This window comes from Corvus hawaiiensis, chromosome Z, assembly GCF_020740725.1.
Source record: "Corvus hawaiiensis isolate bCorHaw1 chromosome Z, bCorHaw1.pri.cur, whole genome shotgun sequence".
Taxonomy (NCBI): domain Eukaryota; kingdom Metazoa; phylum Chordata; class Aves; order Passeriformes; family Corvidae; genus Corvus; species Corvus hawaiiensis.
The window spans coordinates 40273257-40298487 of NC_063255.1; the positions used below are offsets into that span (position 1 = coordinate 40273257).

At 41.3% G+C, this 25231-nt stretch overlaps 2 protein-coding genes across 14 annotated transcripts in view; both read left to right on the forward strand.

The window, feature by feature from the left end:
- The window catches only part of KIF27 (kinesin family member 27), a 31177-nt gene extending 24410 nt beyond the window's left edge, over nt 1-6767 (forward strand). For 8 of the 10 annotated variants that reach the window (XM_048291163.1, XM_048291162.1, XM_048291155.1 and 5 more), the window contains 4 exons: nt 229-435; nt 1263-1461; nt 1909-2073; nt 2664-4316. In XM_048291163.1, coding sequence (XP_048147120.1) covers nt 229-435; nt 1263-1461; nt 1909-2054 — 552 coding nt within the window. In that variant the 3' untranslated portion in view covers nt 2055-2073; nt 2664-4316. Of the gene's footprint in view, nt 1-228; nt 436-1262; nt 1462-1908; nt 2074-2663; nt 4317-5166 lie in introns of those variants that run through there. The other 2 variants (XM_048291161.1, XM_048291154.1) reach the window with 2 other exon arrangements.
- Nucleotides 6768-14793: 8026 nt separating this feature from the next.
- Nucleotides 14794-25231, forward strand: part of UBQLN1 (ubiquilin 1) — a 29503-nt gene continuing 19065 nt past the window's right edge. The window contains exon 1 of one of the 4 annotated variants that reach the window (XM_048291584.1): nt 14794-15056. In XM_048291584.1, the coding sequence (XP_048147541.1) occupies nt 14901-15056 (156 nt within the window). In that variant the 5' untranslated portion in view covers nt 14794-14900. The remainder of the gene's footprint in view (nt 15057-25231) is intronic. The other 3 variants (XM_048291583.1, XM_048291582.1, XM_048291581.1) reach the window with 3 other exon arrangements.

Sequence of the window (25231 nt, forward strand, 5' to 3'; positions counted from 1 at the left end):
ATTTGATCAACCTCTGTTTTGTGGTAAGAGTGCTATGGCAGGAATAGACAAATGTTCTAGCTTTGCACTCTATCTGCTATCTTCCCCACTCCACTGTCTGTGCTACAACTAGTTCATCTTACCATTAAGTTTAGTTTCGCACTTGAGAATGAAGTTAAAGATCTCTTGAAAGATAATTCTGAGATTTTTTTTTTTTTTGAAAGATCTCACTCATGTGTTTCTCTGTAGGAAGAACATGTTCTTTTCCAGCTAGAAGAAGGAATTGAAGCCTTGGTAGCTGCAATTGATTACAAGAATGAAAGTATTCATAATCGCCAGCACTTACTTAGGTCATCTTCTCAGAGTCTTTCACAGAGCAAGCATAATGTAATAGGGAAACTAGTTTCCCTGTCTGCTGCTGAGCTCAGAGCTATCATCATCAGTTATTTCAACAAGGTTTGTTTTGGCTAATGAATAATATTTTATCCCATTTTCTATTACTATTCTAGATATTGAGATGGTGGCAAGAAATAAAAATAAATTTAAGAAGCTTTTGGTAAATATCTCTTCAAATTACATAGATCTGCTATTAAATTTTTTTTAATTTTTATGTTAACCTTAATGAGATATTGTGGGTTAAGTTTGTATATCTTGTTTTGGGGTCATTAGCTTGAAAGGTGCTGCAAATCTGGAAATTACCTTGCCGCTTTCCAGTGCTCTGCGTTTCTAACTTATGGAGAAACAACATGTTTAAATAATGGTGTTGTATTCAATTTCTTCCTGATTGCAGGCTTTCAGAAAGCTTCATAAAGCTCAGGGTACTATTTCTAGTGTCTTTTTCCTAAATCCAGTATAAACTGATTTTGCATACACTCCCTGCAGTGTGTGCAGCTACATGCTTAGGAATCATACTGACATCTGGAAACATAAATATTAAATGCATTAGGACATGGTGTCTTTGTGACCTTGGATGAACCTTTGGTTATTTTGTAAACAAGTTGTCTGTGGGATGCAAGTTGGAAGTTTTTCAGAATCTGGAAAGCAATGCTCTTTCAGTTTAAATTTTGCACAGGGTATTAAAAAAATCCACTAGTCCAGGTGATCAAAATGTATGCATTCAGTTCTGAAGTGTCAGCTCGTAGCAGCGGCAAGTCTGTTTCCAGTAGAAGCTTAATGACTTGTAGAGATCCATTGCTTTTGTATGTTTTAATCTATTAGGCTGAAGGATAAAGGGTTTTCTTAAAATGGTTTAGTAAATCAAAATAAGTGTGTTTCTTTCTAAGATTGTTGGCCTACGTGAGTCTGAACGAAAATTGCAAGTGCAGATTGAAGAACAGGAAATGAAGTCCATACACCAGAAAAACACAATGCGTGAATTAGAATCTGCACTTGAACACATCAAGTTGCAGTGTGACAGACAGCTGACTCACCAGCGCCAAGAACATGAGAAAAAAGTACAGTTTCTATTGAATCATTTCAAAGGTATTTTCTTCCTGGGCAGGGATTACACACCAAGTATTGTCTTTGGTCATTAGCAGAGAAATACTTTATTCCAACTGAAAAAGAAAGAATTAGGTTCAGAGATATACTTTGGCTGTCACTAATTCTAATGTTATGTAGGATGCCAAGGAACAGACAATGGTGTCTGTATAAATGGAAAACTGAATATTTTTTTAAAGCGGTATCAGAATTGTTGTATTTTCGTATTGAATTTACTGATATTGGAAAGTCATAAGATACTGGTCCTGCTGATCTTGATCTTCAAAGTATTATTAAAACTAAAAGGTGGGGTTGGCACAGCCTTTTTGATCTTATTTCATTTAAAACATGCACATTGCAAGCAAAGTGCCATCAAGATACTCTGTTTAGTTGGACATCTTGATTTTTGACACAGATACTTGATTCTTAAACTAGTTTTATTTCTCCTAGAACAAAATAGTGAAGGTATTGCAGAAACCCTGAAAGGGTATGAAGTAAAAATCCAACAACTGGAAAAAGATTTATTTTTTTACAAGAAAACCAGCAGAGAGCTGAAGAAGAAATTGAAGGGCCGCCTTGGAGAGTCATCTGAATAACTATTGTCATCCACTAAATGTCAGCATAGTATCTGATAATGTTTATGCAATTGTCAGTAGACCATTTGAAGAGTGGTGAACACACAGAACTATGTCTGTCTGTAAACCACCGTATTTTTACTGAATTAACTGTTCTTCAGGAATATATTCTACCTCTATCCTCATTTCAAGTGAGAGACATTTGTTTATAGCTGTAGCTGTAGCAGTGGTGTGACAGTGGTTTAAATTCTTGTTCTGCTTTTTCTGGGTTCTAACATAATTTCAGCATCTACAACCTCGTACTGTTATGGTTAAGACAAAAGAATTTTGCTATCTGAAAGCATCTGAATGGTATTGTAACTAACAGCTTTGTCATATGCAACACATTTGATTTCTTAGAAGTTTCTGGGCGATTGTCAATGAAAAATCCACACTTTCATTTACTAACTTACCTTAGCTACTTACTAACTCAAGCTGAAAGAAAGCACTTGCACACTTGAAGGGAAAAAAGAAGTGCTTTCTATTGTGACTTTGTGCTTTGACATAAAAAACCCCCAACCAACTGAACAAACAAAATACAACACCAACTGCTAGTGTAAGTTTTTAATTGTTCCATGTCCTTCTTGCCAGAATCCAGATGTGCAACATAGCTATTCATGTGGAGGAGAAAAGAAGGTTCAGTTTCATCACTGTTTCTGTTGTCTTATACCTCTCAATGCCACCACAATATCTCACATACACAATACAGTCTTCTTGACCTGTTGGTGTTTCTTTTTAAGGCTCAGCAATACTGGTTCTTCTTCCCAACGGATGATTCTGTTTCCTTCCAGTCAGACAATGCCATGTCTTCCTACAGAGAGATGCTGATCACATAGCTGTACTCCAAGAGTGAATTAAGGCTCAGCCCTTTCCCTCTAGGCAAGATAATGAGCCTACAGATTCATTGCTATGTACTACAAAACTGTGAACATGAATGTTCTAGAGACTGGCTTATAAATGAGCATGGGAATGACTATTCTAATATACAAAGAAGCATGTAGTGTAGGATATGTATCCATGTGGGGAAACACCTATCCTTGGCAAATTGTAGCAGTGGGAAGAAGAGAGAAGACCCCTGTGAATTTCCAACTTTTTCTGATGCATATATTTGCAAGTTTTATAAGAAATACTCTGCATTTAGTTATTTTTCTTTTTAATACATTATGGAACATGTTGCTATACAATGTAATAAAACCACATCATAATAAAATACATTATATAATATATAGAGTATATATATTATATGTATATAATATATATATATAATAAAACCACATCAAACATAAATACCGAGCTTTAGAAATAATAAAATCCGTGTTTGTATATTGCAGTCAAATTTGTAGAATCTTCTGTGTGCTGTACTAGTATAGCTGCTGACTGTTTTTCAATATATGAAGAATTTCATATTTGTCATGGTTCAGTTGTTTTAAGTCTGCTTACTAGGATACATGACAAGTTAGAATGCTGAGCCTTGTATTAACAGTACCTTCTCAGATGAGAGTAATGGCAAGTACCTCTGATGTTTTTGTAGATGGTGAACTTTTTGAATAGAAAGGGCAAAATATGACGTGCTGATAACTTTTTACCATGTTCATGCTGCAAGTTACTGATGCTGTAAAACCATGTTGCCTACCTATGTCGGGCACTCAGAGAAGTTGTAACTTTTAGTTATTTATCTGCTGATAAATTTCATTTTAGATAACAGCGTTGGTGTTAAATTATCCAGTTAAGAGGAAGAAGAAGTTGCTTCTGAAGAATTCAAGTGAAAACAGCTGTTAACAAAGTTCATGTCTTTACTAATTACAAGTAAAAGTACTTTTTGAAGTATCAGAGATCTCCCAGTCTGTTCAGTGTAACTTAACCTATGAATAAAAATAGAAATCATTCAAAATAATTCTATACTACTTTACTGGATTTTGTTACAGTGCCAATTCCTCATAGAAATTTTTTGGGTTTTGCTTTAGATACTATCTAGACAATGGTGACATGGACTGAAAACAGGGAGAGAAGGTAATTTTCCTTAGCCATTGTGCTGAATAACAGTATTGTGTAATTATTAACGAACAAATCTTTTCTTCCTGGTGGTGAATCACATTTCCAATTTCAGTTGTATGTAACAGGAGAAAATACAACAAAATACAGGTCTCCTTTCTTGTTATATTGCAGCTTTAAAGGAACTTCTGTTAAACCTGAGAAAATACTGATTTTTTTCTTAACTACTTCAGTATTGGACTGAATGTAGTTTAAAAAATGTACATAAATATTCCCAACAATATGTAGCTCTTAAACGCAAGAAAATCTGAGTAGAATTTAAGAAAACAAATAGGTTAGAAATAGGTTTTGGATAACAATATGTTTTGGATGCCCCATTCACAGAAGTGTTCAAGGTCAGGTTGAACAGGGCTTTGAGCACCCTGACCTAGTGAAAGATGTCCCTGCCCTTGGCAGTGGGATAGACTTAGATGCTGAAAGGTCCCTTCTGACCCAAACCGTTCTGTGATTCTAAAATGTTATGGTCTGTGTCTTGTTTATACCTACATGGCTTTCAGATGCAAAATGCAGATGCCGGCATGTGTAACTGCCATAGAAAAAGCTCTTCCCTGTTAAGTGTTAAGGAAAATGCCATGTGTCGTTCTCCAGAGCTTGTCTAGTAATAAACAAGTCCTCTTGTACTACAAAGACAAAACTCAAACATTTCTTTTGTCCCATGTTAACTGTCACTGAATGCAATATGGCTATAAAAATGCATAATTGTTTGTGCAGCACTGAATGCAGTACTTAATCCTGGGATCTTACTTAGTGATAGTTGCTGAAGTGGAACATTACAGAATGTTAAACTATGAGTAGGAGCTGGCCGATTAGGAGCAGATTAGAAAACCTCTGTCGGTTACCTGGGAAACAAGCAGAGAATGCAGAAGCTGGAGGAAAAGAATGTCATACATGAAATCCCTATTTGTGCTTGGTCTTTGCATATTAAGTGCTTTAATTAATTAATTTTGAGTTAAATATTTTTAAATTGAATGTTAAAATTAACCCATCAGCCCAGGTACAAAAATCAAGTTCGTTCTCTCTCTCTCTCTCTCTCTCTCTGCAGGCTAGCTGTGGTGGATGTTGGTGCTGGGCATTAAAAGCCTTACTCCTTTTAAGGAGCCTTTAGTAATTTTTTACTTTTGAACCAGCCAAAAGCCAGCCCAGCACTGCAAGTTCTTTTTCTCTACCTGAGGTCTAGTGCTGTCTCAGCCAGAAGATCTCAAATCCCTGCACTCCTGGAGCATACCATCTACTGAGCCATAGGATCCCAAATTTTTATATTTTTCTAATTTCTGTAATTTTTCAATTCTTCTGTTTTCAATAAATTAATTTTTTTAAGAGTTGTCTCATTTCTCACAAGAAACAGAGAAGAGACTGAAGAGTAGACAAAGCAAAATACCTGTAAGTCTAAAGAAGACTTTTAACTGAGTCTTCTTTTTTTAAACACACTGTAGCACTAAGCCATTTCCAAAGCAAAGTATGTGTGAAGAGAGCACTTCACCTGAGTGGGCAGCAGGAGAGGACAGTGGGACAAAAGTCTTTATTAATAAAGGTACCATGAATCTGTAATGCTGTTACATCTTATTACTGACTTCTGAAAACTAGTTCCATGAAGATGCTAACAGTGAAATAAGACTTTTCAAAGAAATGAGACAGTGTAGCTAACAGTCCACAATTATTTAGATTTCATTATAATGCTGAAAGTCTTACTTGCTTACCTACTTACTCAAGGTACCATTATATTGCTAGGTTATTTTTACAGAGAGTAATTTGATTTTTCTGCATTGTAGAATAGAAGCCAAAATCCAAAATTACCTGCTATTCTATAAATTTGTCTTCCCTTAAGTTTTAATTTGTCCACCTATCCCTATTTGACAGATTTGGTTTGATGTTTTTTTTTTCTTTTAGGACATTTAGTTAAAGCTTCACCCAGCCCCCACCCTGTCATCCCCCACTGCAGAACTTACCTGTGTTGTTTCTTGTGCTATTGAGTTTGACATACTTAAAAATTAGTTCGTATTATGCTTGCTGATTAGCAGAAGGAGTTCTATTTAAATGAAACCAAAATTGGATTCTAGAAGTGCCTGTTGATGCCATCATAAAAAAAGTCCATGTGTTAAAGAAACACACACGTTTCTAACTTGGGCAATGCTGAATACAGTTCTCATTATTCAATACAACTCCTTCCCCTGTTCAACACTCTCTGTATTAGCCTGTCCAGTACAAAATTAGTCTAGCCAATATAAATTACACAGAAATTCTTCAATCATCTGATTTATTCTCTTCTATGTTGTTCTTAAATTCTTTCTATGTCTCTTGGAAAAAAACCCAAGTATTTTCTCAAATCTAGTTCCTTTTGCATTTGTAATAACTGAATGTTCACAAAGATAAAGCTTTTTCTGTAGCTGTTGCACTTTGTTTCAGGAAGGATACTCCTCGTATGCTTTCTTTGGAAAATTCAGGAATTATTTTGATATTATTTTCTCGCAAGGAGTCACTTTAGAATGTGACTGTATGTGAATTGGCAGTAGACAGCTTTGTTATTCTTCTGATTTCCTGTACAAATGTTCAACACTATTTTGTATCTGTTCTAGTTACTTTGAAATAAGCTGTAAATTTTATGTGTTGCAACACAATAAAACCTTTCTTTTTTGAAAAGCTTAATTAAGAAAAAAAAAACCCTAACCCTCATAACTAAGGCTGAGGTGAGAAAGCCCGAATAAAGATGAAGAGAAAAAGGCTCTATAATTTACTGAACATTGAAAGAGTTTAGACTGCATAGATTCTGTGCTACCCTTAAACAGGCAGTTAAAATTCTGAAATGAGAGGAACATGCCCAACAAAACAAAAAGTTCCACATAACAGAGGTTAGGGAGGAGACAAAGAGGCTTGTTGGAAAGACCAAAGCACAGTGTACATGTAGAGAGGAGCTGGAGAAAAGAATTCTGGGATGGATATACTAAAGACAACTACAAAACTTTGAATATGATTTTTGTGAATCAAACTAACAAAAGTAACTTGGGTAAGGGCAAAAATTGTGGAGTACAATTGGAAAATACCTGCTAATGGATCAGGATAAGGAAAAGGATGATTCTTTTTCCTAGACTTTTGAATGAGTGATTCTAGGCAAGAACTAGAAAAGCAATCACTGAAAAACAAATCCCACTGAAAGTCAGACAGGAGGATTTCATGTATTAGAATTATTGAAGAGCTGACAAGGATGTGGCCTTCTGGTTCAAACCTAACAAGGGCATGTGCTTGAGATTTGCTTACTAAAGGCAGAGTAGCCGCACAGGGAGCCCTCTATCCACAGCAGGATATAATTGCTGTCTACCCAGTTATGCTTTAGCACAAAGCTTTTTTAATTTAACCCCTTTAACGGAGACTAAAACAAGAGCTCTAACCTTTGTTCAGTCAAATCAAGAATGGAAAACAATATATAAAATATCTTTTTAATGCCATATGAAAGTAGAAGTCTATACTTTGTGTTGGCGATTGAAGCACAGACGCAGACTGGCAGGGGATCTGAATCGTTTATTCGAAGGAATGAGCTGGTTTTCTACACTTTTCTAAGGCACAGTATTTCCTTACGTGGAAATCCTCACTATGTGCCCTATCCCGTGTTGCCATATTAGCAACACACTTCCTTCTGTGGGATGATGACTTGCTGTTCACCCGTCTATCAGCTCCCGGCAGGCTCCTCTCCGTACGGGTCTGCCATGTGACACCTCCTCCCCGCAGAGTACGACGGAGACAAGTCTCTCTGTGCTGCCATGTGCTCCTTTGCAGGCAGGTTTTACAGCTCACAACCTAATTCTATCTCATTTCTCCCCATACTTCCCCCTTTTTTGTTTTATACAAATAAGAATTATGGCAGTGATTAAACAGATAGAACTTTGAGAAACAATGTAAAGTTGTCTAAAGCGTTTACCATCACTCACAGTCTGCGGCTTGCTGGAAGCTCCTGTTTCACAGTGAGGACTTAGATTTTGAGGTGCCTTGTTGGGGTCTCCCTCCCTGCCATGGAGCCCTGGGAGAGGGGCCCTGGGGGGGAGACACGGAGTTTCCCTGCCCCTGGTCAGTCTCATTCCCCATTGGTTGGTTTGTGTTCCCCGGTGTGGCCAAGGACCCTCGGGTCCCGTGACTGCGGAGTTCCTGAGGAGAGCCCCGGCCATGCAGCTGGAGAAATAAACATCTCTGAAACATCTACCACGAATCTGTCCATATATACTTTGCTTTCCACGAGACTCCTGGTTTGATATATGCGTGTTACAGTATTCCCCGCAGTAACAGTGCCTGAGCCAGTGACTGTGATGGCTGAGGGGCCAAGGAGCTCTGAAATACCAGAGGCCTGCTGGTGGACCGATTCCGAGGTTTACGAACACCCCGTGACCTCATGGTGAGAAAGGAAAAGCCTCTCCCATCGGGCTTATGCTGCAATGCAGACTTGGTCTGTCTGAATGGCTTGCTACCCTTCCAGCCCCCAGAGCTTCCCCATTGGCTCCCTCTCCCTAGTCCTGCCTTTGTACCGCCCCCGTGCCCTCAGATCATTGGTCCTGATGCTCCTTCCGCTCCAGTAAAAAAACCCTAGACCCTGCATGCCTCGCCCCCCTTTGGCTCTGGTGTCCCTTCATGGAAAGATGCAGTAAACCATCTCTGTGGAATACCATACAGGAGAGCCCTCCCAACTCTTTGCCTCTGGTAACGCTGAGCAATCCAGCTTGAGTGTGTGGTGAGAGTCTGCGCCAACAGCCACGCAGGTGAAAGGAGTAAGCTTTCTGGAGTGCAGTACTGCACCCACCAAAATGCTTCCTTTGCCAGGGACGTTTCAGGCAAATGCAGCAACCCTTCACGAACCCACCACGCAGTGCGTTACTTAGAGAGCCTTTCCTAGGCAAGACTTCCAAGTTTACTTTGAAAGAGGGTCCAGGTTTTCTAAGATCAAATTAGCAAGTCAAAATGACTTGATTACACTTCGAGGGCAGAAACATATGCCCCCAGTCAGCCAGGGCTAGGGCTTGGCCAGGGCCTCAAGCCTCGACTGAGAGAGTTTCTCTATAATACTTACAAAATTGCCTAAAAACTTTATTAATATCAGTTAGGCACATGACTTCAGAAGAGTTTATCTTCCCCACAAGCTGATTATGGACCTGAAGTATCTAAGGCTGGTCAGACCACTCTTGCAGGTACCCATCTTGGACTGGAATCTGTGGAAACACAAGCATATTCACGCTCCCAGGTTATCAACGGAAAGGGGCCTTCCCATTTTCCACTTTCAAGATTCCTAATAAATACTTCAGCTTTTTCCAAGTGAGCTTGTGATCATTCTGAATGCAATTGGAAAATCAAGAACATATAAACTTCTTTGCAGCCTTTCGCGGGGGGCACACCCCATCCCTGCACCCTCCCTTTTCTTTTCTAACAATATGTAACATGAATATCTTTTAACTTACCAAATTCAAAAAATGTGTAACATAACATGCAGTCTTCTTACTATGAGCAGTAAAATGATACATCTAATAGAACAAGTGTACATTTAGTAAAAATAAGCAAGGTAATTATCTTCAACTGCTTAAATACCATTTCACAGAAAAGAGTACTTCGAAAAAACATATCAGTTAATTTCTGCTTTAAAAAATAGCTTGCAAATTATGTTAATCATTTATCGCAAAAAGAAATCAAAACAATGCAGGGGGGTTACAAGGTGATACGGTAAAAAAGCAATCTTTGAGATAGGGTCCAGGACTGTGGCAACATTTTGAATAACGAAAACAGAAGAGTTCTATGGACCAGCTGCAGGAACAACATACTTAGTCCGCAGCCACTTCTGCACAAGCTGGTGCAAATGCTGTAGCCCCCCCTCCCCCAAGGAAGGGGCCATCGGTCCACTCAGTCCTTTTCTTCAGCACAGTATCAGCTCCCGAGGGTCCGCAGGGAACAGGAGCCTGGCTGTAGTGGCACAGGCCTGGCGGTCACATGGGTTGGGCAGCCGTGCGGCCGCGCAAGTCTGGCAGCCCATCTCCTCAGTTCTCATGTACAGAGAGCTACTCGTGGCCCTCGCCATGAGATGAGCGGAGCTGCGGCCCCGGCAGCTCCCAGCGTCACTGATCCCACCTGCCTGCGGTGTGGGGGCAGCCGCCAGGCACAGCCGCGGCGAGGCTCTGCCATGTGCTCGCTGCTGTGTGCTCACTACCATGTGCTTGCCGCCACTTTCTGGCTCCACCATGTGCTTGCTGGCATGGGCGCCGGCACCGCTACGCACCGCGCCTCTGTGGCCCTGCACGCTCTCCCCCCGCCGCATCTGCTGCCGCTGCTGCACTCTCACAGAGAGCAAACGGAGAGGGAACACTCTACCAGGACAGGACCCCCTAGCTCCAGCCACTTGCCGCAACCCAGTTCCAGGTGATGCCGCATGGCAGGGGGTGGTGCGAGCTCTTCTACAGTACTGAGTACAAATGGGTTGGGGGACGAGGGCCCATTTTCTGATTCTTCTCCCATAGCCCCGACAGAATTACGGTCGCTCGCTGGCCGCACAGAAGGGCTCGGCACAGCTGCTGCGGTGGCACAAGCGGCTTTCTTTGGTCTCTGGGTGCCACATGTGCCCCAAGCGCCTTGCACACAGCCCTCCACGGACACAAAAACTCCTTCAGCGCTCCTTCTAAAGCGTCCCATGTCCAAGGATCAAAAATATTGGTGCTATCTAAAGTTTAGTCACAGTCTTTTGCCCAGAAGAGGAGTCTGTTCAAATCTGTAGACTCAGCTTTCCTGCCACGTTTCTTTAAAATCTGTTTTAACGTCTCTGGGACGTTCTGTTCCTGGGATACTCCATCCCCTACATCCCCCATGGCTCACCTACAACTTGTAGGGATTATCGCTGGCCAGCGTTCCTGCTTCTGGCAGCAGCACTTCAAGTCCCATGAGGCTCACCGATGGACACACAGATAGGCATATAATAAATTTCACACATGGGGCACCATTTGTCAGTGACTGAGGCATGGACCCAGACCGGCAGGGAATCTGAATCATTTATTCAAAGGAGTGAGCTGGTTTTCTACACTTTTCTGAGGCACAATATTTCCTTGTATGGCAATTCTCACTACGTGACCTATCCTGTGTTGCCACATCAGCAACACACTTCCTTCTACGGGATGATCACTCGCTGTTCACTCGTCCTCTCCGTACGGGTCTGCCGTGCGACAACTCCTCCCCCCAGGGTCTGGTGGAGACAAGCCTCTCTGTGCCGCCATGTGCTCCTTTGCAGGCAGGTTTTACAGCTCACAACCTAATTCTATCTTATTTCTCCCCATAACTTTTCCCTTTTATAAATCACAGGTGTTTGTATTGTGATTTGGTTTGAATATTCAGAAATACAAGGAATGTTATGTGTCATTTACAGCAGAACTTTGGAGATACTGTACGTAAGTTTTACTGTCATTATACCACCTGAGGCCTTGTCTAAATCCAAGATTGTGTCACTCATGTCAGGTAAAACATTAAATAGAGTTCAGCCAAACTGGTTCAAAACCTTTTGCTAATATTCTTAATTTGATTCAACTTGATGTGAGCCACTACTTTCACTTTGATTCAAAATAATGTCTGGTCACTGCATGTTCATTTTCAGTTTGTTTATTTGTTTAAAGCCAATGTAGATGGCTTTGCATTGGTTAGTTACATCAATTAACTATGGAAAAAATACCAAATTGAAGCTGTCTAGTCAAAGTTGGGAATTAAGCTGAACTTCTGCTGTAAACTCCAATAACCATGGGTGAGGAAAATGAAGTGGCATAAAAATTAAGCTGGTCTCTCTAATAAACATGCTGAATTCTGTTCTTTAATATCAGCAATTAAGGAAGACAAGTTGCACAGGTAGTTTTAGAAAGGGGAAATAAAAGCACAGGTGGAAGAAAGTGGGAAAGAAAAGGAAAAGCAAGGGGAAAGAAAAAAGTGTTTTTTAAAATCCATCAGCCTAAAAGGATTAAGAACTCAAAATTCTTTGCTGTATTGTTTTAATTTTCCATGCACTGTTTATAAGTTCTGTTCTCAACTATCTGACTGAGAACCCATATGCATGTTGTTCTGGTTTAGGGTATCTTCTATCTGGACCCTTTCAGTTCTGGCGAATGAGATCCCATATTCCTGTCATCTGTACCAAAATTAACATGAAGATAAAAACATTCTTTGCTAAAGTTGCATCTTTGCTTAGTTAAGAACTTACAATAACTTCCAAGTTATTTTCTATAAATTTTTAGTATCCTTGCCACTTATAAGAAATATACTTCAGTAAATAAAACAAATGATTATTCCTCTAACTTGTAAACTTCTGCTGGCTATAACCAGGTCGAAGTTATGGTATTCTGGTACAAAGTCTACTCATGTAATGATACAGTCAGCATGAGTTACATCTATAAACTATGAACAGTCTGGGATGAGGAATATCTCCTTGCTCTTTGATCTAACTTCTGCTTGAAATCACCGCTTGATTGCAGTGCAGAATGTTACTGTATGATGTACCTCACTCTACCAGTCAACAAGATAATTGCCACTGGCATGTGTCCAAGTGCTCTGCTGCAGCAGAATTCAACGCCTTGTAGCGTCACAACTAATGGGCAAAAGGAGCATGTGTGACAAAAGAAAGGCTTAGTACTTGAATATACCTGGAATAATTCTTATCTGCAACAAGCAAAAACTCTAGAACAGGCAAAACCTGGAATTCCCTTCAGCCAATCTTTGGTATTCCTAATTAAGGTCTCTTAGCAGTCTTAAATTCCTTTAGTAAAAATGTTAGGAGTTTTGGAGCCTACCATGCTGTATTACACTTTTTTTAGTACTAGATGAATCAAAGGGCTTCTGAGAGGTTACCCCAAGAGCAGACCAAACCAGCAAATCATCTCGTGATTCAGACTACTGTGGGAAAAGTCCATTCTCATCTAAGCAAAAAAGGACATTTGATTCTGCAGTTCAAAGCCACATATGTATTTTCCACCAAAACAGGAACAGACATCTTGTGACATTCTTGAGAGGCAAGAATATTTGGGGAGAATGCCTAATCTGGTAATGCAAATTTAATTTCTGATTGAGCTTTTCTTGGTCCAGATTTGAGGAAGACATGATTTCCAGCTATGGAATGCTTCCTTAGCAATACTTTTTAAGTAGTATATGTCTAGTATTTATTACTCTTTAGCCAGTGCCAAGTAACTTAAAAGCAACAGGTATCGAATTATTTCATTGATGTAGGTTCACAAACTGGGCCAAGTTAATTTTCTTGCATCTTCCAACATCAAACCCCTGCATCGCACTATAGGCCTCTGTAACACCTCATGTCTTATGGACTGGAGCTCCAGCAAACCACAGTTGCATGGCTGGCACCTGCATTCCCAGATCCTAGTTGGGAAAGTCCTGGTGACCCTCCTCATGGATTTACTGGAAATCCAAAGCACACGTCCCTTGCATCTGACAATAAATATTAAGCTTTCCCGTGGCTTGTGTCAGTGAGGGACTTTGCTGCCTGTGGGGGTGGAAGGTCCTGGCACGGCAGGGGAGGGGCTGTTGCAACTGAGTTTATGTGACTCAACAAAATCACCAGAAAAGGCATCAGCAAAAGCAGGTGTGAGTCACCACAAAAACTGCTGTGACCACTTCCCTGGGGAGCCTGCTCCAGTGCCAGACCAGCCTCTGGCTAAAAAACCTTTTCCTAATATCTAGCCTAAACCTCCCTGACACAACTTCAGGCCATTCCCTTGGATCCTGTCACAGTGAAAGCATGATAAAGGCTGTTGACAAGGTTTGCTCTACTACTTACTAGTACTACCTTAGCATCACTAATGGTGTACCACTTAAATAAATACTACTTTTAACCACATCAACTAAGTGGTTAAAGCACACAGAGAAAAACAGGACTAAAATCTAAAATCACACAGAGTAACAGAATTGTTAGGGTTGGAAGAGACCTCTGGAGATCATCCAGTCCAATTCCTCTGCCAAGGCACAGTCAGCTAGAGCAGGTTACACAGGAACATGTCCAGCTGGGTTTTGAGTGTCTCCAGAGAGGGAGTCCATGACCTTCTTGGGCAGCCTGTTGCAGTGCTCTGATACCCTCAGTGTAGAAGTTCTTCCCCATGTTTAAATGGAACTTCCTGTGTTTTAGTTTATGGCCACTGCTCCTTGTCCTGTTGCTGGGCACCCCTGAAAAGAGTCTGGCACCATCCTCTTGGCACCAGCCTTTGAGGTATTTCTATGTGTTGAGGAGATCCCCTCTCAGCCTTCTCATCTCCAGACTAAACAGTCCCAGCTCCTGCAGTCTCCCCTCATAAGAGAGATGTTTCAAACCCCAAATTGTCTTTGTGACTCCCCACTGGATCTTCTCCAGTAGCTCCTTGTCTCTCTTGCCTCTCTCCTCTTGTACTGAGAAACCCAGAACGGGACACGGCACTCCTCACAAAGCGATGTCCGTGGAGGCTGGAGATGCAAAAGGGCAGGGATGTGACAGCCTAAAGCTAAAAAAGCCGGGGAGGAGGCTCTGGTTGAGTCACGCGGCTCGGGACGAGTCCCCGCGGGCACGCTCAGCCCTTCGGGGGCGCGCGCGGTGCCGGGCGCGCGCACGGGCGGTGCCCCTTTCTAGCAACTTCCCTGTTGAGCTGCGTCATCACGGCGCGCGGCGGCCGGGCCGGGCTGTTACCGGTGTCGCGGGCGCGGCGCGAGCGCTCGGCTGCGGCCGCCGGGAGCCGCCGGCAAGGCCCGCTGCCCGTCCCTGCCCGTCCCTGCCCGTCCCTGCCCTGCCCGTCCCGTCCGCACACGGCAATGTCGGACCGAGCGGAGGGGACCGCGGGGGGTCCCCCGGGCTCCCCGACCCGCGACTCCGCCAGTGCCGCCGAGCCGCGGATCATCAAAGTCACGGTGAAGACTCCCAAGGAGAAGGAGGAGTTCGCCGTTTCCGAGACCAGCAGCATCCGCCAGGTGAGGGGCGGCGGAGCAGGCTGAGGGGGCCGGCGGGGCCGCGTTGGGGCCGGGGCCGAGCGGAGCGCCGCCCGGGAGGGGAGCGCCAGCCCGCGGCTCCCGCCTCCGGCGGCGCGGGGCGAGGGCCCTTCCCGGTGACAAAGCAGCTTCTGCTGGCCCGGGTCGCGCCGGGCGCTGTTGGGCGAGCACCAGCACCGATCCCGGCCCAGGAGAGGACTGATGCCATCTGAGGCTAGCAGGGGTAGTGGAGAAGCGTGCCGCCTCGTACCCTCCTCACCGACTTCTCTCTCTGTTGCTCTGCAGAGGGCCGGCTCGGAAGGTGGATATAGCTCGTTCATGAAGTCATTGAATCATAGAATGGTTTGGGTCGGAAGGAGACACTGAAAATCATCCAGTTCCCATTCCCCTGTCGTAGGCAGGGACACCTTCAGCTAGACCAGGTTGCTCAGAGCCCCATCCAGCCTGGCTTTGAACACTTCCAGGGATGGGCCATCCACAGCTTCTCTGTGCAGTCTGTTCCAGTGCCTCACCACCCCCACAGTAAAGAATTTTTTCGTAATTGCTTCTCTAAACCTACTCTCAGTTTGAAGCCATTGCCCCTTGTCCTGTCAGTACACGTTCTTGTAAACAGCCTTGCCTCATCTTTCCTGCAAGTTCCCTTCAAGTACTGGAAGGCCACAGTTAGGCCATCCCAAAGCCTTCTCTTTTCTCATTTTCTAACTGTAAGTTGTCCTGTCGAGCTGACTGGTTTTGGTAGCAGCTGTCTCACTGGCTGGCTAACATGACTGTAGAAGACATATTCAATTGCTTGGATCTCTGTATTTCCAGTGGTTTTTTTGATCTAACACTGTCTTTATAAACAGCAAGTAGGCCTCCAACTTGGGGAAGTCATAGCCTTGTACTGTGTGTGTACAATCTACAGTTGGCTGTACTTAAATGTGCTAGTTATGGATCTAGTACTTAGCATGGCACTACTGTCAGATAACCAAGTTATTAGGGATTTTGGGCATTCCTGTGAAAGGCTGTGCCCCAGATGTGACTGTCTCAAACTAGTGACACCTGCTGATTCATCGACACTGTTTCCTGCCAGTTTCTTCTGGTTTTGTAGAAGGTTTGCTGTGCAAGTATTGACTAGAACTTCATTTATTTCAGTTAGAAAGCAACAAATCATAGAAAAAGTGCTATCAAAATATAAAAACCCAGAGTCTCCTGCTTGTAAAGGATGTAGACATTGCTAGATTCAGAACCTTCTTCATTTTCCATAGGATTTCCCAGTTTTCTCCCTGAAATGGTTCTAAATGTGGCAACTTCATGCTATTCCACAAATTTTTTTTGTGTCATTGGTATTGCAGACCTCATCAAAAAAAGGTTACATGTCTGAAAGCACCACTAATGTCTAGATACAGAACTTTACATCATTCCTTATGTGTGAGCTGAATGACACTGTTTGGTTAAGGATACGAAAGATGAAGTAAAGGCTCTGAGATTTCAAATGTAGTGCTAGCACTTCAGCTAGATTGTCAGATTTTTCTTTCACCTAGTTGCTGTGAATAGAGAAAATGCTAATATTTCTTTCAATTTTTTTGTCCTTACATGTAGTCTACATTCAGTTTGGGTTGGGGTTTTTTTTAGGGTTTTTTTTTGGTGGGGGGGGGGGGGGGGGGAGGAGGCAGGCTAGAAGTGTCCCAGACCCGAGTTCCATTGAGGTTTTCTCCAGCTGCCAATGCATTGAGTCTGCTCTCTTGTCTTCTCCAGTCTTTTGGCAGCTGCAGTATTGTGTGCAGTACTCGCTCTGCAAGCTTGATCTAGGCATTTCTCCCGAAAGTAAAATGACTGTGTTTGCTTTTTAATGTTGTCCACTGCTTTCCCAGCAATCTCAGTCTGAAAGGGGTGTTTTTCACTTCTCTGTTCTCCATAGATTTGTGAGCAGCATCAATGCAGTTTTTGTAAAAGTCTTTGAAGTTTTGGGGCTTTTATTTTGTTTGGATATTTCAAAAGAGAGATTCATAAACGGAATCTAGCCTGAGGATTGTGTTTGTCCTGAAAAGCAGTCAGCCATTAGTTTGGGTCCTTCGTAAATTTTAAGCAGTTTTACTTTAGCTGTGAATTTTGTAATGTATTTGACTTCAACAGGTTTGTTCCAGGTTTGAATACTGGTGGAGCTGCCAGGTGTTCAAATAAATAGTTGTCATAAACTGAAACAGTTGTACAACCTAGCAGGAGCATGAATTTTTACTGAAAGCAGTCATGCAAGTTTAGGGAATTACCAGAGCACACTACTTCAAATGTCTTTGTTGTCCACAGATATCTTAAAGTCCGAGTGTTGTCTCTCTTGGAACTGTTGTTAAAAGATTAGATCTGCAGTTGTATCTTAATTCCTGTGAAGTAAGATTGCCCTGGTGGGTTGACCATTTGGTTGAAGTTCCAGGCCGTGCAACAGCACTAAAAAATGCGCTGTCCCTGTAGTGTGACTAATATTGGCTGTTTCTCTTAAACTGCAAAAATGAGCTGTTGATGATAATAAGCATCAACAGTAGATATAATGTTTCTAGAGCCAGCCTTGAAAATAGGTTAATCTCAAATACCAGACAAGTTGCACATCTGTTCACATGTATCTGGAATCAGCAAGTGGTTTGTACAGTTGAGATAGGTGGGCCAGTAACTTGTAGGCTAAAAAAAAAACCCCCCAAAACCCAGCAAAAGAAACGCCCTCAGTGTATTTCTGTAGCTAACATTAGAACTTAGTGAATTATTTGTTTACAATCATTTCAGAATACTGCCAGAACATGAACCTAGATTTTCTAGGAAAATACTTCGTGTCACCAGGGCCAAATTTAGGGCTACACAAATTATGTTTTATGTTGCTCCATTAATATAAATCACGTCTGCAACTTTTCTGTCAAGATATTTCCTGTATTGGAAGACTTCAGCAGAATAGATTTGTTACTGTGATCCTGTGTTGTGCAGCTAGAACAGTGAGTATGCAGATTGGTATGGAAAATAAACTAAGTACAAAGCCACTCTGGGAGGTCAGTTGATTGCAACTGCTGTCCATCTGTCTCTTATTCTCTGAAAACTGTATGATTGTGCTGAGCACAGTTTGGCTCGGTATTAGGACAAGTACCAAATATTTGCATTCTTGACTGGATATGATACTGGTCTTGCTCAGTGCAGAGACTTAATGAATCTGTGGTGGGTAAAGATGAGTACCTATAAACTTGTTGACTTTAGCTGACCCTGACAGTGCTGATACTCCAGCTCAGTAAAACTGTGTCTCTTGTCTTATGTTTTTTCCTTTCAATTATTTTCTGAGTTCGTGGCAATACAATGTTTGCAATTTCTTGCTTAGCAGAGTTGACTTAATGTGTTTTGGTAAAGCCTGTATACAAAGAAAAAGTGCGCTCATTTTAGGAACGACTCATGCCTTCGTGTCTTAGTGAATGACTTGAATTGTTTGATTGTTAAGGTGTTGGAACTGGTTACATGGAAAAACAGTTTTTTACCTTCATCATTTAGAATGAGGGAGTTTTAGAAGAGTTAAAGCTTGCTGGTGCTTCATGGGGCTGTTTTAGTGCCCTGTGTTGACATTTGAAGTATTCGCGAGTTTATTGTAACTGGTTCGGAGTTAGTGTCTGCGGGTGCGTAGCACACTGAAGGATACTGAGTTGTCCATTCTGTGAACATTACAACTCTGAAACAGAGTAACATGCCTAGCTGTGTGTTACTAACCTCTGGGCCAATAAAAGAGTGGATACAGTAAATCTATGCTAATAATTTCAGAAACTTGAAGTTCTTGCAGAGAATGGTTGTCAGTCCTTTGATTATATAAAAATTTCAGAGGAATGCCCATCTGGAAAAGTTAGTGAAATTGAGTTTAGTTCCACAGAAAACAGATTAGATCCTTTTGCAGGTTTAGGGGTTTTCCCCCCATTTTTATTTAGCTTCAACCTTTAAATAGGATTTCTCTTCAGTATGGAATACAGTTTTCAGTAACAGCATATTTAACAGCTACTAGTATGCTTTTAAAGTAGGTGAACACAGATGTGCTTTCTGTACTAGACTAAACTACAGATAAAACCTCTGAGTTACTTAATTATAAGTGTAATTGTATCTACTGTGTTGAGACTCTGATTTTTTGTTAAGTGGGGATCTTTAAAGCTGTATTTTTTGATTATAATTGCAGTACAGTTTGTGATTGAAACTTTAAAATCATAAATCCAGGGTTTCATATTTGTGCCTGGTTCTCGCAATCCCAAATTGGTAGTCTTCTGCTTTGTGAAGATCACACAGGTGTAAATGTTAAATTGTTAAAACATTGGGTAATTTTGTAGTGGAGCATCTTTCCTGGCTTGCATATGCTGTCAATATTTTATGTAAAGTTTTACTTTACAAGAAATTTTACTTTATAAGAACAATTATTTTACCATGATCCAGTTCTGTCTCACTGTTTTTCTGTAATCCAGGGACTACTGAATGGTACAAACAAGATAGGTTGAAACTGTGTAATGGAATCCAGTCTGTTCTTCATTTCCATGATGGCAATTTAGGTTTCTGTTAGGTTCTTCAGTTGTCTCAATGCACTTGAATACACTAAGTATTTAGTGTTAGGTTTTCCATCATCTCAGTGCATTGTGACATGTCTGTGTGATTCTTTATGGAGTCTGCCTTGTGATATACTCTGATTATACATATTTCTTAAGGTGGGGTTTTTTTCCTCCTCATTTCGTGAATTCAAAATTGTTTTACAGCAATGGTAGGTGGTTATTTGATAGAAGAACCTTCTGAAGTAAAAGTGTATTGACTTTCCTGACTATTGGCTTAGATGTAGCTCAAAGGTATCAGTTATCTGACCATAGTACTCCACAAGTGTTCGCTGATAAATGACTGGTAGACAGAGTAATATAAGAAAACCTGTTTGAGTAGTAGTGTAAAGTGTCTTCTGTGTAGATACTTTTCTGCATAAAAGTAAGACATTAATATATATTTTTAAATTCTTTTCTTTAAACTTTATCCATGTTGGATAGGGCCTGCATTTGTCCTGGGAGTTTGCCGAGCTAAAATCCCTCACCCTCAGTCAGGGGTATCACACAGTTTTTAAAAAATTGTCCTGTGTTCAGTTCAAAATTGGTGACAGCACAGAAAACCTTAATGAATAATTAGCTGTGGTAGAGGTGTCATGTAAGGATTTTTAAAACCAATCAATGTTTCAATCTAGTGACTATAAACCTTAGCTCTGTAAAAATGGTAATTTTCTGGGAGTAAAGTTAGGGTAAAATCTTAATAATTTGGAATATATGGTGATGTGGTGTTCTGGTTTTGACTGGGACAGAGCTAATTTTTTTAGTAGTTGATATGGTGCTGTGTTTTGTATTCAGTGCAAGAATAATCTTGGTAACACACCGATTTTGGTTGTTGCTAAATAGTGGTGTTGTTTTTTAGGAATGTTACTCCCTAACTAAGTAACCCCACCGAGACTCTCCAAACTACACTGCCACTTTCTCTCTCTGCCATGTTTTCCCTTCCCTCTCCCTTCTGAGCCAGGGCTTTATTTGTTTGTTAAATAATATTGAATGTTGTATAAATTAGTTGAGAGTTGTATAATACAGTTGAGAGTTTTCAAGATGAAAATAATAATAAAAGAGAGGAGTTGAAGCATTTTCTATTTTTGTGCAGCACAAAAACCTCAATGGGTTGACTTGAATCTTAGTTTCCTCTAACTTATAAAGCTTTTTCTCTTTCCACTCTTCATAAGTGGTCAGTCAACCCAAGGCATGCTGGAGAGGAGAGTTGGAAGCACAAAAGGTCAAGATCACAGGTTGAGATAAGAACAATTTACTGCAAACAGCAATGAGATAAGAAAACAAATATTAACAGCAACAATTCTAATGATAGAGGGTGCAAGAAAATGAATGATTCACACGGAAAGAATCCCCTTGATTACAGACAATACCGGATATTTTCCTCCACCATGTTTTCTTAACCACAAGGAATCCCTTCTCCTTGGAAGAGATTCCTTTTCCCCAGCTGCTGGCAATGGGTCCCAGGACCCACCTCTGGGTCCTGGCCATGTCCCCTCCTGGGTACTGCAAAAATTAACACTGTCCTGGCCTGAACCAGGACAGTGTTTTTTCTAAATGAAGGAGTTTTCAGTTTGCATTACTTTGCCAGCAATCATGTACATAACAAACAGGGAGAGAGTAGATTGCCAAGTGCTTTTATGGAGAAGTATTGCTTCTTCAGACAAAAGCTTGGAGAAGTGGAGGGGCTTGCTGAAGGATCCCTGGAAGGAATAGAAATGGCTAGAACTTGAGTCCCGAGCCCTTTACACTACTATGCACTGCTGCCGTTTACCCTTTATGGGCTGCTAGCCTTGTAAACTCATCAAGAATCTGACTTTGTGTTTTCAAGTGTGCTTTTTTTTGTGAGTTTGGTTTCGGTGCAGACATCTGAGGAAATAATTTTATTGTGAAACTAGCATGGGTCATTGGCAAAGCCACCAGAAGATAGTAAGTCCATTGAGACATGAAAGACAGAATACTCTTACATAGACTTATTTTTGTGTTGTTTCTAGCTATGGTTTATCTGCTGTGGGCCAAAAGGGCTTGTATTCCTGCTTGAAAGGATGAATTCTTGTCTTCCTTCCTGTATAATGTCCTAGAGTTGTGCAATGAAACCTTGTTTTTACTGATTCACTGTAAGTCAGTCATAAGATGACCGGGTCATGATTCACCACAAAAGGAAACCGCAGCTATCAGCAGTTATATATGGCTGTGTGTTTGGTTCCTTACTTCTTGGGTCAAGACGACCTGTAACCATTAATTCTGTTGTATAAAAGAAAGCTGGAGCTCATCAAAGTTTGCTTCTGAGACTGCTCAATGTGGATGTAAGACAGACTGAAGTGCGGTCAATATGGTTAACTGTGTATGCTGTTAGGAAAGACAGTTGAAAGTTTAAATATTATGAGTGTGTTTTGAAACAGTGGTGCCAAACAAGGTAATGCTGTTTCAAAATCTTTCTTTGTAGTAGAACTGTTTGAGGGACTGCTGGGAATGAGAACTGTAGTTCAGCCCTCTATGTACAAACGTTTGCTTCCATGTCATCCTCTATTGTGTTTGAAACAAGGTTTCATGTGGGGAGAGTCAGCAAACTCGCTTTTTTTTACAGTCACCTAGATAAAACTGTAGCCTAATATTTTCAAAGTAGTTGAAGTTTTTAGGGGCCGGTGTTCTGTTACTTTCAATGGGACTTGGATGTTAATTGCCCAAGAACTCTTCCAGGTTGTTAATGTAATTTAATTTTTAAATATGACTTACTAAGCTGAGCTTGAGAGATTTTTGGGAAAGTATTTTTTAATTTATTTGTTTTCTTCTTTTTATTACTTTTTCACAACATCTTGTCTTTTGAGTGGATAGTAAGATTATTACAGTTGCTGGTTTTGATGTCATAAAATGAGTCAGCAGAAGCTTTTGAATCATTATATGGTGGTAACATGTCAAAGGAGAGTTTGAATGTTAATACTTTTTCTTTGCCTGGAATAACTCTTTAGCAGGTTCTTCCAAGGCCAGCTTGTCAGATGTTAATAGGTTAATGTTTAAATTATGGATCTGCTCTGCAAAGTGACAGTGCAAAATAGTATCTGGTTTAGTCAGCTGTTCTACTTCATGTGTATTCAGATACTTGCTTTGTTTGGTGACAGAGTGTTTACTTTGGCTAGCTTGAGTACCAGTATGCATGTGTTCAGCACTGACATCAACACTGTACAGTGTCCACCCATACCTTGCAAAAAACTTCAGAGGCAATCAAGTTGAGCAGGTGTAGTAAAAGTCCTAGCGTGCTTCACAGAGAGTTGTTCAGGTTTTTTTTCTATGTGTCTTAACACAGAACAAAAAAAGGCAAGTTTTGTTAATGGTGATTATCTTAAAGGTGCTATGAAGATAAGGGTATTTGGCATGGAATTGAGGGTATAAACAAGAAGTGCTGATGTGCTGCTGAAAAGCCAATGAGTGGTCTCAATATGAAAAGTTATACTGCTCCTGTATTTCAAAGCAAAAAAAAAAGTTTATGTAGACAAGTTAACTTGAGGTAAAATGGCAGTTTGGGCAAAGTGCTTCAACGAGATGAGCTTTAGATTTGTTCTAATTCATGTCAAATCTAGAAGCTGCCATGCTTTGAGGAGAATGTAACCTTGAATTAACTCACTCTGGTTAAGAACGCTTTTTACTTTTCTCCCTAGGGAAACCAGGCCTCTGTCTAGACATTAGTCCTGTGTTTTAGTCTGATTCCCAATGTGTTTCTGTCCACATATTTTTCTAATAATCATGTAAAAAATTTACATGATTTTACATTATTTTTACTGTATTCAGTTACTAGAGGAGTACAATGAACTAGTTTCCACTAGGTGACTTGACACTAGGTGTCAAGTAAGTTGAAACATTATTTTTACAACTTTTGAGTCTTTTCCTATGCACAGATATGACTGAACACCTTTGTAATACGACAAGGCGTAGTATTATTACAGTGAAGTAAAACTTGTATTTTAGAACAATACAGCAAATGAGCGGATGTTGTTGCTTGGATTGTTACGTGTTAATTAAAAGGATGAGTCACTGAAGTAGGAGAATTGGACAGAAATGCTCATCATTTCCAGCCAGCAACACTGAACTCCTTCTGCGTTTGATTTTCCTTGTGGACGAAGTATTTTAACTGTAATTTACTGATGCCATTATTTAGTTATGTTGTGCAAACTGAAGACCTAAACAGCACCAAAATCAAATTTTTTAGAACTGCCTAAATATGCATTAATTTCCATCATCATAATCTGTTGTGGTTTAACCTCAGCCAGCAATTAAGTGTCATGCAACTGCTTCCTCACATCTCTCCTGCCTAGTGAAATGGGGAAGCGAATCAGAAGAAAAAAGTAAAAAAGTTGATATAAGAACAGTTTAATATTTAAAACAACAACAACAACAATAATAACAACAACAACAATAATGGTAATGAATGAGAGGGATAGAGGAGTAAAACTCAAGAGAAACAAATGATGCACAGTACAGTGGCTCAGCACCCACTGACTGATGCCCAGCCTGTTCCCTTCACTGGCAAGTGCTCCAGCCACACTACCCAGGTGAAAGCAGGGATTGGGAGAATGAAGAACCATCCTCTGTAGAAGATCAGGTTTAAGACCCTTTAAGGAACCTGAAGGTGCACAGTTCCATGGGATCTGATGAGATATGCCCATGGCCGCTGAGGGGACTGGGCAAGGAAGTAGCTAGGCCACTAGCCATCATATTTGGGAAGTAGTGGCAGTACCCCATGGAAGTTCCCAAAGACTGGAAGAGGCGAAACAGAACATCCATGTATTTTTGGGAAGGGAAATTGAGAAGAGCCAGGGAACTACAGACTGGTCAATCTTACCTCAGTGCCTGGCAGGATCATGGAACAGAACCTCCTGGAAATTGTGCTAAGGAACGTGGAAGGTAAGGACATGATTTGTGACAGCCAACACAGCTTCTCTAAGGACAAATTTGGTGATTGCCTGTGATGGGGTTGCAGTTGTGGTGGATGAGGGAAAAGTGAGTGACATCATCTACGTGCACATATGTAGAGTGTTTGACACTGTGCCCTGTGGCTTGTCTCTAAACTGGAGAGATGGTTTTGACAAATGGACTACTCTGTAAGGAATTTAAAGGGTTGCAGTGAACGGCTCATTGTCCAAGTGGAGACCAGTGTCGAGTGGTGTCCTCCGGGATCGGTGCAGGGACAAGCATTGTTTAACATCTTTGTCAGTGACACAGACAGTGGGATTGAGTGCACCTCAACAATGCCAGTCTGTGTGGTGTGAATGAGGCACTGGAGGGAAGGGATGCCATCCTTGACAAGCTTGAGAGATGGGCTCATGTGCCCATCAACAAGGCCAAGTGCAAGATCCTACACTTGGGTTGGGGCAATCCCAAGTACAAATACAGATGGAGTGGATCAAGAGCAGCCCTGAGGAGAAGGACTTGGGCGTGCTGGTGGATGAAAGGCTGGACATGACCCAGCAATGTGCACTCGCAGCCCAGAAAGTTGATTGTATCCCAGGCTGCATCCAAAGCATCGTGGCCAGCAGGGTGAGGGAGGACATTCTTGTTCTCTCTTCTGTTCTGGTGAGACTCCACCCGGAGTGCTGCATCCAG